The 13,739-nt window shown below is 33.1% G+C and overlaps 1 protein-coding gene across 3 annotated transcripts; it reads right to left on the bottom strand.

Annotated features, from left to right (window-relative positions):
• Positions 1 to 5,003: 5,003 nt before the first annotated feature.
• LOC123201926 (phospholipid-transporting ATPase 1-like) lies at positions 5,004 to 13,033 on the bottom strand. 3 transcript variants are annotated; one of them, XM_044617537.1, is made up of 8 exons: positions 12,750 to 13,033; positions 10,475 to 12,594; positions 8,441 to 8,783; positions 7,474 to 8,260; positions 7,155 to 7,278; positions 6,693 to 6,912; positions 5,687 to 6,145; positions 5,004 to 5,601 (listed from the first exon to the last, which is right to left on the bottom strand). In XM_044617537.1, the coding sequence occupies exons 2-8, from the start codon at positions 11,928 to 11,930 to the stop codon at positions 5,397 to 5,399; spliced, it is 3,594 nt and encodes a 1,197-aa protein (XP_044473472.1). In that variant the 5' UTR covers positions 11,931 to 12,594; positions 12,750 to 13,033; the 3' UTR covers positions 5,004 to 5,396. The 3 variants fall into 3 exon arrangements, with proteins under 3 accessions (XP_044473472.1, XP_044473474.1, XP_044473473.1); XM_044617539.1 differs by having other exon boundaries at positions 8,441 to 8,780; XM_044617538.1 differs by having other exon boundaries at positions 12,754 to 13,033.
• Positions 13,034 to 13,739: the final 706 nt, after the last annotated feature.

Here is a 13,739-nt window from a genome sequence, read left to right as displayed (position 1 = left end):
GAAAATTCCTTTATTTTATAACCTATTTCAAACCAAAACCACCGTCACGCGCTGCTTTCACTTATTTTGTTTTGTCTTTTTCACGATGAATAAATTACATGTCCCACCCAAGGTTTGGCCTGACTATCATTTTCTATCCTTAGATAGATTAATAACATTTTGAGTAATGTTATGTGCTCAGATAATGATATATCATCATATAATTAGATATTTTTAAATTAAAGATAAGACAAGACCCAATTATATGATTATATATCATTGTTTGTGTATAAATTTTGTACAAATTATTTGTGTACATAGTTTTGTTATAGTCTTTTTTATCCAAAATCAAATTTCGTTTTTTTTGAAATAACAAGATAAGGGTAAATAGTCATTTTACTAGTAATTAATTTTTGAAAAGAAATTAAAAGTAACCCCTTTATAAATTAGATATAAATATATTAAATATGACAATTTATCCCTAAAGAAGACTTGAAATTTACGAATCACTCCCTAAAATCTTTTGAAAACCTAGCCACAAAACATTTCTTTCAAAAATTATTATATTCACCTGATATATTTTAAAAACATACTATTACAACCTAAATATTTTGTAATATAATATATATACCTTTAATTTGTTATGTTTTGATCAATTCCATGAGAGTATAATTATAATTTTTTAAACTACTAAATAACATATTGAAATTTTATAATTTTAAAAACACCCCAATTTTTTTTTGAATTTTTTAAAACATTTAAAATTTTTTATTAACACCTTTAAATTTTTTAAATTACAGTTTGCCTCTAAACATATTATTATATATCACTGACACCATTATTTATACTTTTATCAATATAATTGTTATTATCACTTGTCATTATTTTTAATTTGAAACCAAGAAGAAATGAAGAAGGAAGTAAGGGTGAAAGGAAAAAAAATAAGTGGGTTCTTATGTAATTTGAATATTTAAAAGGTTTTATTTATATTATTTTTTATTAATTTTGAGTTATATGATAAATTTAAAAAATTAAATAGTAGATATAAAATGGTAATTTCACTTCTCATACTGTGTCAAATTTTTTGTCATGAATAAATTTTAATTCAGGTGTGACAATTTTATTTATGTCATATAAAGGTGAAAAAGTGTTTTTAAGTCAAATCTTAGGTGGGAGAACACAACTTACTCAAGCTTGTATAAGATTAAGAAATTTTAGTATGCCTTCAAATTTTTTTGAAATTTTTATAAAGCCTTTTCTCTTTTAGTGAATAAATTACAAAACAAAACTTACAATTACAAAAGTACTAAAGCTTAAAAAGTGGATTAAAACATTGTTTTTAGGCATGTACCCTTACCTCCAAAAAGAGTAATATTACGTGAATAAATAACTCTAAACAAAATATTTGGTAGTAACTGAAACTGTTGAATATCTAATATTTACTTCTAGTTTTTAGTCAAAACTAGTCTATCCTAGGTAAGTTTCGATTTCAAATGCAATTTTGATTTCCGTTCTACCCCTTTAAAGAATCGAAAATCATATTATGGATATTGGGTTAAATATTTGTCTCAATACTTTTTTTAAAGCATTTGTAACAACATATTGTATTTATTTTGCCAAAAATTCCCAAAAATAGAAACAAACCCTTTTAATTAACACACACACAGATATATACAACAATTCTTTAATCAAGATTGTTTTGATGTAATTATATCAAAACCATGATCAAATATTGTACTTAGATTTATTATATAGATCAAAGTGATAGTTTACATATGAGAATCTAATAATAATTAAGATTAGTCTTGATATAATTATATCAAGACAACATTCACCAGAGAACTATTATACACACACATACTATGGAATAGTTTACAACTTTTTCTTCTCGATTATAACTTCAAAATAAAGAACTTGAAACATTTTTTTAATAAAAAATTTTCTTGATTTTCCTATTAGTATATGAAACATTTTAGATAACTTTTATACAGACAAAATAATCGTATTATTTTTAATAAAATTGATTATATTAAATACAAGTAGCATATTTTAACGAGGGAGTTCAATGATATTTTAAAAAAGGAACAATGTGTTTAATCTCTGGGCAAAAAGAAAAGAAAACGGCAAAATTTGTCTTGTGTTTATGAGGACATAATTGATATTTATGTAAACCATTGGGGTGGTTAAGGAATTGAACATATCCTTCAAAGCTATAAGAAAATTGTTAGGGCTGGTTGGAAATAAGTACCACTGAACCGTGTATGCCACGCCCATTTAAGCGAGTTTTGGCAACATGGGTTATCAAACGATGTCGTAGGCACGATGACGTCATGAGCTTTGTCGGTGATTAGAGTGGGACCTATTAGAAACTTCCTATCAAGTTGAGTCCAATTAATCAAAGTTGAGTTCATAGTCCTCCATTTCTTATCCGTTCAGACACAACGATTTTTCAAGGACAATAATGACCCTGATTATACTAGCTTGAGAGGTGTAATCGAGGGGTAATTTAGACTAGAAGGAGACGACAAAATCTAGGCTGTTGGGTTACGTAGGTTGTATTGCCCAAAATTTAGTACTAATACATATAGTATTTTTATACATTTTTTACCCGTTAAATAAATAAATAAGGCCAAAGGATTAGTCCCCACCCAAGGTATGCTTTTTTTAAAATCCCCCCCTATTAATTTTAAAAATCTCATTTATCCACCTATAAATTGTTAAAATTAATTAAATCCATTAGTTATATCATTTTTCCCTCTAAACCCTAAAAACTAACAATTCCTCTCCAACCCAAGTTTTTAAAAACTGCATTTTCCCCTTAAGGTTTCTAAACCTTCAGATCTAATTTTTCTAGCAACAATCGACAATCTCGAAACAGTTACTCTCCCTCTCCGATGACCCCTCTTTTTGACCGTACATATTCTGACACTATGTGACATCGTCGTCAATGAAGACTACGTGTCTTCGTCGAGACAAAGATTACTCATTTTCGTCTCTGACAAAGACAAATTGTCTTTGTCGACGACGACGCCTAGGAGGGGAAGACACTGTACGGTGGAAAAGAGGAGACGCCAGAGAGGAAGAGAGATCGTCTAGAGATCATCAGTAGTTATCGAAAAATTCAATCCAAAAGTTTGGAAACCCTAAGGGAGAAAATTTTGTTTTTGAAAACTTGGATTGAGAAAAAATTATTAGTTTTTAGGGTTTGAGAGGAAAATTAAAATTAAAATTAAGTTTATTTTTAATATTATAGATGAAATGACAATTTTACCTTTGAAACCGTTTTTTTAACAGCCCATGAGTGGATAAATGAGATTTTCAAAATAAACGGGGAAAATTTGAAAAAAAAACATAGGTTGGGTGAGAAACCTTTAGCCAATAAATAATTATTCATATATTGTAATATAAAATTAAATAATAATATATGTTCGTACATTTTTTTTATTAATAAGTACAAAATTCAGACATAATCACGTGATTGAACCAATATATTAATTTAAATACCTAAATTTCATTCTTACCCAGGTTTAATGTATTTTTAAGTTTTTACCCACAAAATTTTAAAAATTTAAATATTTATCATCTATTAAAATTTTTAATAAAAAATAAAATTTATCTTATTTATTACTCTAATTTAAAAAATTAACAATTTTTCTCTTACTAAAAAATTTGAAAAAATTATAATTTTCTTTCAAGTTTTTTTTTCTTGTTGGTTCACCTATTCATTTCTAATTAATGGTTAATGCTTAGATGAATTTGTTTGTTGTATGTCATACAATAAAAGGGTGTTAAACCGATATCATCAATTAATTTGTAATGATTTAATTGTCCATTTAATCGAACTAGTTTGGATTTGAAAGCTAACTCAAATTTGAAAATTGGTTCAATTCGATTTGATTCAATTTAAATTCATTTAGTTTAAATATGAACCAAATTCGAGTTAAAAGATTCGATTAGTTTTAAAATCGAACTGAACTCAAACTAGAAAGAGCTCAAATCAGTTTAACTAACAAGCTAAATAAATGGTTTAATTCAATTCGACTTGTAACTCAATTTGAATTATATTAAATAATTGTTAAACAATGTTGTTTTATCAATAAGTCACGAATTCAAATTGCGAATCTAAACTATATTCGAGTCATAAATTTAAATCATAAATTTGATTAAACTCAAACTGAACTATTTTTTATTTGAACTATTCTTAATATTGACTTAACGAATTTCAGTTAAACTTGAATCAAACTATTTTTTATTCAAAACAAATTCAAACCAAAAAGTGTTTAAACTCAACTCGGTTTGAATCCACCCCTATACATTATGACATGTGAGCATGAATCAATATTGTGTTGTGATTGAGTTGGGTACATAAAAAGCACTATCATTAAACCTTGATCAAAATGTTGTCACTAATGACCAAACATTAAGTTATTTCATGCACTTATAGGTGTACTAAGGATTGTGAGCCTACAAACTAATTGAACTGCTCACGGCTACAAAGACTTAAACTCGAACAGTTTGAATTTAAATTGAATTTAAACTTACTATTGTTCAGTTCAATAACTTGGTAAACTTACAGTTTGACTCGAGTATAAACTAATAAACCTCTAAAAATTTAAAATTTTACACTTATTCCCTTAAAATTTTATTCTCTAAATAATAATTTTTAATGTAATAAAATAATTGATAAATATATAAATTATAAAACTTAACTGTCACTTACAACGCCGGGCGGGGTAAGTCTTTCTTATATCAAGTTCAAGTCGAAAACTTTTCAAATTAACAAACTTAAACTTCACTTAAATGCAATTGAATAGAGTTTCACTTTCACCTAAATACAACCAAACTAAACGCGAGTCAAACAATATTTGACTTTACTAAATTGCAACCCTAATAGATTATACTAAAAAGGCACTAAGAAATACAATTTTGCACTTCATGATTGTTGACCTCAGTGAAAATAAAAAAGAAAAAAAATTTAATTGCGATAATCAACTTATGGGCATGCAACATTTGGTGAAGTCAAATGAATTGAATGGAATGACCTGCATTTCTTTCAACAATTTTTCTTTTTCCTTTTTGTTTTTTCCTATCATATTTTTCAGTATAAAATGTGTCAGCCTGATGATCTTTACACAAACTCCCATATACAACCATTATATTTTATGTCCATGCTAGGCATTCCAGGCTACTATTATCATCATCAAATCCTTCTGCCTTCCTCAACACCAAAAGAATCAATCAAGATCCAAAAGCTCCCCTCCACGCCTCCCATTTTTCCAACCTTCGTTTACTGCCCGACTTCACTCATCCAACCGGCAATATGAATTCACCGAACCACAATCATAAGCTTCAATCATCTCACTTCCCTGAAAATCCAACAGCCAGCCATACGAAGAATGAACTCATGATAAGCCTTCTTAAGACGGGTAATCCTGATTTCGTTTTGAACTCAAATGACTTCCTTGTTTTCTTAGTATCTCGGCTTCTCTGGCTATTTGGATATCTGAAGGCCAGAAAAATTGATGTACAGCTTTGAGAAGAAAACGAGGGAGCAATGCAACAATTATAATGAGCAAAATGGTGAGCCAATAGGTTGATAATTTAGCCAGATGGTAGATTGTCCTGCCAAAAAGTGCATCAGTTAGCCAATAGAACTAGAATAAGAAAGACAATTGAACATATCCCACTAGACCTCAGCAAAACTAACCAGTAGTTGGGTAAAAGAGGGAAAGAATCCAGTATCACCATGCAGGCGTATGTAACAACTATAGATCCCCACACTGCTGCATGAGTAATAAATATCCAACGCTGTATATCCATAGCCAGGTGTATATTAACAAGGATGACTACTGCTATTGTCCATAAACTGCCCATGCTCCAGATATCAATTGTGCTCTCCTTATAAACGTACAAAGGAATATAGAAGAGAACAAGACTCTGCCATAGAGTGTCACACATTGTGATCCAGAAGAGATGCATATTATACGCCTCCTGCCTATGCCCCGCACAATAAAGTTTTGGATACTGTAACAATGTCCTATGACTCAGGTCTTTGTCCAGTATACCGACAAAAATAGTGGGCACTGATGTATATATAACAGAATAAAATACACTACTCCAATCTGTTAATGCAGAAGTAGTCGAAAAAGCTGTGCATAATATGTACCTACAGATGAATGAAAGCTTGTTAATGATAAATGCACAACTTCAGAAGTGCTACATGATATAAGATAATAGAGGAAACAAATCCCTGTTACTGAAACTGCCACCTTTTTTTATTCACAATGCAGGACATCAACAGCAGCCAAAAGAAAAAAAGTAGCTATTCCAAACCTCTAAGATCCCACATCAATCAGAGATCTGAGCCAAAAGTTGACAAAGCTTTAAATCATCCAGATATCCATTCACAATAACTTATTCAAAGACTTATCCACTTATAATGCATTATTTGTCATTTAACAACAGAGATAAGTGCTTGTTCATAAGGAATTCAACAGTTTTATGTTATTTGTTACCGAGAAGAGAAATGCTCAATATTTTTAAATTTCTTCTGATTCAATGATTAATGATTGGCAGTAAAAGAAGGCCAAAACATAAAGGAGCTAACTGCCTGAAAAAAAATATATCTCACAAAGGACAATAACCAAAAATATGTTACATGTAGTAAGTTAGAAGAAAATATAAATGCTCACATTAAAAGAAACTAAGCATACCAGAATAGCATCAATACAAAAACAGCATTACGGTAGAAGTTGTATAGAACTAGATAGCCAACACGCTGATAATTCCAGTGTCCATGTACCAAAAGTAATCTTTTCAGAAACCGAAACTGCCCCATTGCAAAGTCTGATGCCATCACTGCTTGGCGGCCTTCCTGACCACATATTCCGACACCAACATCCGCCATTTGGATCATAGAAACATCATTGGCCCCTATAAAAATGTCATTGGTCAGGGAAAGCAAGAATAACAGCTTCCTGAAAAAAAGCACGTGTTTGTGCAATGATATATGCTTATGAACTTTACAAGTATTTCAGTAAAATCAAAACATGACAATCAAAATTTGTTTGATGTGTAGGCACCGATGTAGGAAGCTTGCAGGGAGCAGATCATCCCTAGCTAAACTGAATTAACCCTCCCCAGCAGCCAAGTTAATTGTCAGCAGGAAAACTCACCGTCGCCTATGGCCAGTGTCATATCATCAGTTCGGCTCTTGATTAGGTCAACAATGCCAGCTTTCTGCAAAGGTGCAACCCGACAGCATAGCACAACCCGACAGGAAGTTGCAATGTCAAAAAGCTGTTGAAACATAAATGACTTATCAGGTAAATATCAAAAACTTACATAGATTCACATGGTACGGAAGCTAATTCAGTTGCATTATGTACCAAAGCAGAACTTTAACATTGACAACAAGTAATCTAATAGAACAAAGTTAATGCAGTAAGATATTTAAGTCCAGTAACGAACAGAAAAGGATAGAAGGGTTCATACATCAGTCTCCCAATTCTTCTCCAGAATATACACCAAACTATTTCCATCAATTATGAGTGCCAGTGATGCATTCACTTCTTCCTTCCCATAACACCCTTCTGGCACATTGGAAGACTTTGTATCATTCGGAATATCAAGATGGTTGTTTTCAGTATTATCTGTTGATGTTGAACTCTTCTTCTTTCTATTGGATGATTTCACACCATATTTATCTTTTGCAGCAGTTAAAAGACTTTTGCATTCCTCCTCAGAATGACCGTTTATAATTATTTGCTGCATATCTGCGGACAGAAGTTTGCAAGAAAGACCAATTGAAATTGCTGTCTCTTGTTTATCTCCAGTCAGAACCCAGACCTTAATTCCTGCTTGCTGAAGGGCTTCAATTGCTTCTGGTACACCATCCTGTAGCTTGTCCTCAATTCCAGTAGCCCCAAGTAAATTTAAGTTGGATTCAATAAACAATGCTGTTTGGCGAAGTTTTTGAGCTCTATCAGCTAAAGAGTTGCTTGCATCTTCATACATGTGCTGCCACTGCTCAAGTTCTGCATCTGTAAGATCCCTTGCAGCAACAACAAGAGTGCGTAAGCCCTGTGATGAATATTCAGTCAGATGGCTTTCAGTTGCATGCCTGACAAGGTCATTGCTGTTAGAATCTTTAGCTAATATACTGAACATTGAAGTATCAGCACCCTTCACCAACACCTTGACACTATTGTCAGGAAATCTGATAATGACTGACATTCTTTTGCGAACACTATCAAATTCATGCAATCCCAACACATTAAACCTATATTGAACATAAAAGATAACCATATGAAGCTTTTATTCAAATACTGAAAAATATAATGTTCGTAAGATGTTGTATTAGAGCTCACGGCAGAAAAGAGTATCAACAGAAACATTACTCGGTTTTGCAACCACAGGAAAATAACTAGGGTAATAAAAGCAGAAGTAAGGAACCATCTACCTTAATCTCTTATCATCAATCTCAATCCCAATATGGCCAGATGTGCGCTCAAAGAGAGTGTATCCATATGCTGAGGCTGCAGAAACTAGCGCTTGTTCATCTGGGGATTCACCCTGATAATCAATAGTTTCTACATTAAGTGATTCACTTCCGGTGCAACTAGAAGATCTACCAGAACTAGGAATTGGGATCACTGTGTTACATGCAGCCAGTGTAAGGAAAAACTCGTGTGCCGCAATTCGTTCATCACCAGCCAAGTCTTTGGTCAACAACTCCATTAGTTCATTATCAAAAGCAATTTCCGAGTTACGTTTCCATCTCCTTCTACCAACAGCTTTTGCTGCTAATGATAATTAAAAAGGAAATTAGAGTTTGTTACCAGTACATTTCTCCTCTATATATCGACTGAAGAATTTGCAGCATGATTGTTACAATAAGATAAAAGACAAACAATAATTACATTTTCATGACGTAGCTTTTTTGCATGCAATCAATACAGGATTAAACATGAACATAACAATATGATTATGTTTTATAATTTTCAAGACTTTACAGATCATGACTACTACAGCCGTCAATCACAATAAAAAAATGACTTACATAAAAAATGATTAGCATTTGTAATTGTTTATCTCCATATGTTTACCTTCCATATGTCATAAACTACCTTCTAGACAATAGCATAGTTCATTCTACCAAAACTGATTATTTTTTCTTGTTCTGTGCTTTCATTGTTCATGGCTCACAACTGATGAGCAGCCCAAAATTGATAACTGAACAATGAAATAGCTAAAGAAACAAGTTAAAAAATCGTTTGCTTCCTCATATAGAACCTTCTAGCAAATAAACTCTAAAAACAATCCTGGCCTTCACAAACAGAGGGCATCTGACACAACAGAAGCAAAGTCTTCACTAAATTTGAACTATGGAAAGAAAAAGATTTAAAATTCTTCATAGTCGTACTTCAGTGGTAAGTTTTAATGCACACTATGAATTGATTACGTCTATTAATCATACAATAGATTCTAAGATGAATTATTGGCTAAACAAGCCTGCAATCTCCTAGAGTCCTCACAATCTTGTAACTATGTCTTTTCAGTAACATAGGTCTTGTTCAACTAATAATTACGTTTTGAGCAAAACCTTTCATTCATAAGGGTTGATTTTAAGCTAGTAAAGCACATATTTATCCATTTTAGGTTTCATTGATTGACTCCTAATACAATAAGGACAATGTGAAATTATCCTTTCATTGAAATATTAGCAATAGCCTTCATTACTAAGCATGATTTTGAAGGCTCAAACTAAAGAATTGACTATTCGACTATAACCACTTTCTTAGTTGCTCCCCTGTGACAGCTCAATTACTCAGTGTCACCGGTCCAAAGTAAGATTAGTAAAATTGGAAGGAATTGACACAACAAAACATGACAACAACTGTCAGATGGTAACAAGCAAACAGAAACATGAACCATGGATTAGACTAGAAAGAGACCATGTATATGAATCTCATGATCTAATACCAGTTAAAAGCTGGTATTTTATTACCTGAACTGGCTGAGAAGAAAGTTTGTGATCAGGGTTAAATTGTATTACTATGTTAACAATGGAAACAGACAGCAACATCATTAAAGAACACATGTATATATCTGAATATGATTTATAAGCAAGTAAAAGAAATGAATGGCTATAACCATGAAAGGAACCATTTAAGATCATAATAAAAGAAAATTTTAATGAGCACTGATCACTAAATAAGTATATCATACACAGCATTCATAATATTTGCAAGTCAACAGAATTCAATGACATAGAAAACATAGTGTAAAGAACCTCATATTTGTTTCCTATTAAAAAGAAATGATTGGCCTATTATGACTTCTAGTTCATGGGGGGTGATACCAGATAATTAAAATTTCATTACTGAATCATCCTGCCAGCATGCCCGGGTTTATTGATTTTGAATCTGGTAGTCTAGAACAACATGCCTCTACCATAAAGGAACAAAATCATCAAATTATGAAGTTGCCATACCTGCAGTTCCCTGTCCTTCTATCGAATCACTCACACGGGAACTCCCATAATTCTTCCCGTACACACTTGCTCTCCGAAATTCCATCTTGTTTTCTGTAAGTGTCCCAGTTTTGTCTGAAAATACATATCGTATTTGACCCAAATCCTCATTTATATTCAAAGATCTGCACTGAAACCTTGAACCAGAGCTGCTGTCATACATATGTCTGTCTTCAATCATGAAATATGACTGTCCCAAACGAACCAATTCCATTGTAATGTACAGAGAAATTGGTATCATTATCTGAAACACTATGATAGAGCTCAAAAAGGAGAAAAAAGTCTCCATGGGAATCCCATAATATTTGTACTTTTTAAATTTATCCTTCCCATGTGTGAAATACACTTTCCTGTAATAAGGCAAAGTATCAAGCTCCTCTGTATGGCGTAGAAGCCATAGACCCATTCCACAGGACACAACCAAACACATGACTAAAAGAAAAACGGACAACCACAGGGTTTCCCTGTTCATGTAAACTTCCAATCTGCTTCTCTTCGATGGAGATGCTGCACTGTTCAACATTGCTTTTGTTTCCTTTCCTGCATATACCACAACACCAATTATTGATTCAGTGTTCTTCAACTGACAACCACGCAAAACAATGTTTGATTGGCTTAAGGCAAATTTTTGCCCATTGAACTCCATATTGGCAGTGAACTCATAAATATTCCTGTTGGGTTGCTCGCATCTGATCAGCCCTGACACAGAATCTTCTCTGATCAGCCCTGATACAGGATCTTCGGACACGTAAGAAACAGTTTCTTGCCTAGCATATCTTGTTTTCAAGTTTGACTCACCATCCAAATTCATTGTCTGAATGTATGCAAGCCCACTAGGATCACTAGTGCTCAACAAGACCATGTCACATGGAATTGTCTCGTCTGATCGAATTTTCACAACCTCACCTGCCTGGATTTTTTTCCATTTTTTCAACTGAAACCGATCACCATGAAGCACCAGAGCTTCCCGATTGTTCTCCTTTTGGTCTGATCTGTGTCTTCGCCAATCCTCATAGCCATCTTTAACAGCTGTCACGCAAAGCACAAACAGGAGGGGGAAAAGAGACACTGTCCTACCAAAGACAGCAAGAGGGGGAAGCTGGTTGAGAGCAGCAATAGCAAGAAAATATAAATAGGCTACCCGATGGAACTGAATGAAAAGATTTTTGGGTAAGAAGGTAATCACTGTGTACTTGCTTGTTGTGATCTCATTCCCAGTGAACTCATACTTATCATTGGTTCTCCTAGGATCATTAATGTAAATCAACCTGGGATTCTCTCCATGAAGAAGATTATCTTCAAACTGCATGATTTTGTGGCAAATCCTCTGTGACATACCATGTTTTTCCTGCATCAAGGTAGAGCCTTTAGAGATTTCAAAGGAAGAGGAACTTTGATTGCTGTTCTGCAACTCCATTACACCTGAAGAAAACAGGTGTCAACTCTTTTTCTCCAGGGCATGCCAATGACAACAACTGCTTAAGTAAAAGAAGCGCCCCAGAAGAGAGCTGCTCTAATCAACAGATCTCAAACAAAAGCCACTATGTCAATTAGACACAGTATCTTCGTTGCTGTTGTTGTTTCGAGACCCAATAAGGTACAAGGATGATCTGATGATAACAGCAATGGCCATCGCCCAGCAGTCATAACTTATTCTCCAATGCCTGCGTTGGAGAGTTCTGTATATAACTCTCACTACTTTTAACAATAATTCACCACCAAAGTAAAAGCTCTACTCTTTTCTTTCCCAGGCGAGGCTAAACAAGCCAGAGATATCTCAGCTCCCCTCTGTTAAAAGATGGGAATACGTGTTCCAATGTAAGCACAATTTTCATGTTCAATCAAATCATCATCTCTCCCACTTATCTACTAACTTGCAAAGAGTTTCAACTTCTAAATAGAAACAGATCAAAACTGTCTTGTTTCTTCCAATAAAGAAGAAATAAAAATCCAAACTTTATCACCAAAAAATATAAAGTCTTTTTCAACACAATCGATTCAAATGATGACAGAATCCCTGATCGGATCCAGATGACAACAGCAACAACAGTCTACGGATCAATCCTCCACATATGCCAAAACTGAAGAACACACAAGACAAACAAACAAACACCAACCGCAATTAAAACACGTATCACAGCAAGACTGACATTGATAATCTAAAACAACCCTAATCCCACTTCAAAAAAGAAAACCATAAATTACAAAACTAAAACACGGTTCATTATCAACATACCTACCAGTCTGATAACAATGACAAAACTGAAATCCAAAAAGCCAATCGTCTCAGGGTTATAAAAAGATAGGGAAATCAGACGGCTTTGAATGCACTGAAAACGAAATCATAGCGAAATGGGCAGAAAGACAGTGGAGGGATCAGGGGAAGACCAGATTTCACTCGAGTTAAAAATATGAAACCCCAGACGAAAGGGGAAATCGAAAAAATAACTGTGGTGAAACAGGAAAAGGGTTGATTGGAAAAAACGACGACGGAGAGAGGGAAATCGAGATAAGAGATAGTTGGGGCAAAAGTGAGCACAAAAACCGAAATATCGGGCCCAGACAGAGATGGCATGGATGACTGGATTAGCGGTAAACCACAATGCATGGCTTTGTCCTGTCACTTTCCCCTCTTTCTATCCTGCTTTTTCACTATTATTTAAGGTAGTAAATATCGGAGTAAATAACATTGTCCCGCCCAGGGTTTTGCCTGAAACTTTTTTTATCCCTAGATAGTGTCCATCTCGCTCGACACAGCTTTTCAACGTTTCAAATCAAATCTTAGCCGACCGATATTCTAAAAGAGAAAAGAGATATGATCAAAGCATGATGATTCTTTTGAAAAACTTTATCATAGGTGATGACATCAAATTTAATATCAGAGATTAAAAACTGAATTCTAAAAAATAAATATTATTTTTTAAAATTTATTTTAAAAAAAAATGATTAGTTTTTAAGAGTTAAAAGAAAAAAAAAGGATAAAATTTTAAGAGATTAAAATTTCGTTAATTTTTATCATTTATAGATAGGTAAATAAGATTTTTAAATTTAATAAAAAAAACTTTGAATAATAATATATTTTCAATAAAAAATAATCCTTCGGCCAATTTAAAATGAAAATACTGTTTAAATTTAGTGCATCTTGAATTAAATTCAATTCAGAGTCAGTGTACTGTACGGACTGTACGGTTCGGCCATATAAACGGCGCATCGTTTAGACTGAACT

Source organism: Mangifera indica, chromosome 18 (assembly GCF_011075055.1).
Source record: "Mangifera indica cultivar Alphonso chromosome 18, CATAS_Mindica_2.1, whole genome shotgun sequence".
Lineage (NCBI taxonomy): Eukaryota > Viridiplantae > Streptophyta > Magnoliopsida > Sapindales > Anacardiaceae > Mangifera > Mangifera indica.
Note: the sequence above shows the minus strand (reverse complement) of the source record. Positions and strands in the feature narration are given on the sequence as shown.

Bases quoted from the DNA above. Each gene is read 5' to 3' on its own strand.
- LOC123201926 (XM_044617537.1), bottom strand. From the start codon at position 11,930: ATGGAGTTGCAGAACAGCAATCAAAGTTCCTCTTCCTTTGAAATCTCT. The intron at 8,784-10,474 runs GTATGGCAACTT...AATTATCATTAG, and splicing joins AGAAGGACAGGGAACTGCAG to CAGCAAAAGCTGTTGGTAGA. The intron at 5,602-5,686 runs GTTAGTTTTGCT...ACTTTTTGGCAG, and splicing joins CCTCTTTTACCCAACTACTG to GACAATCTACCATCTGGCTA.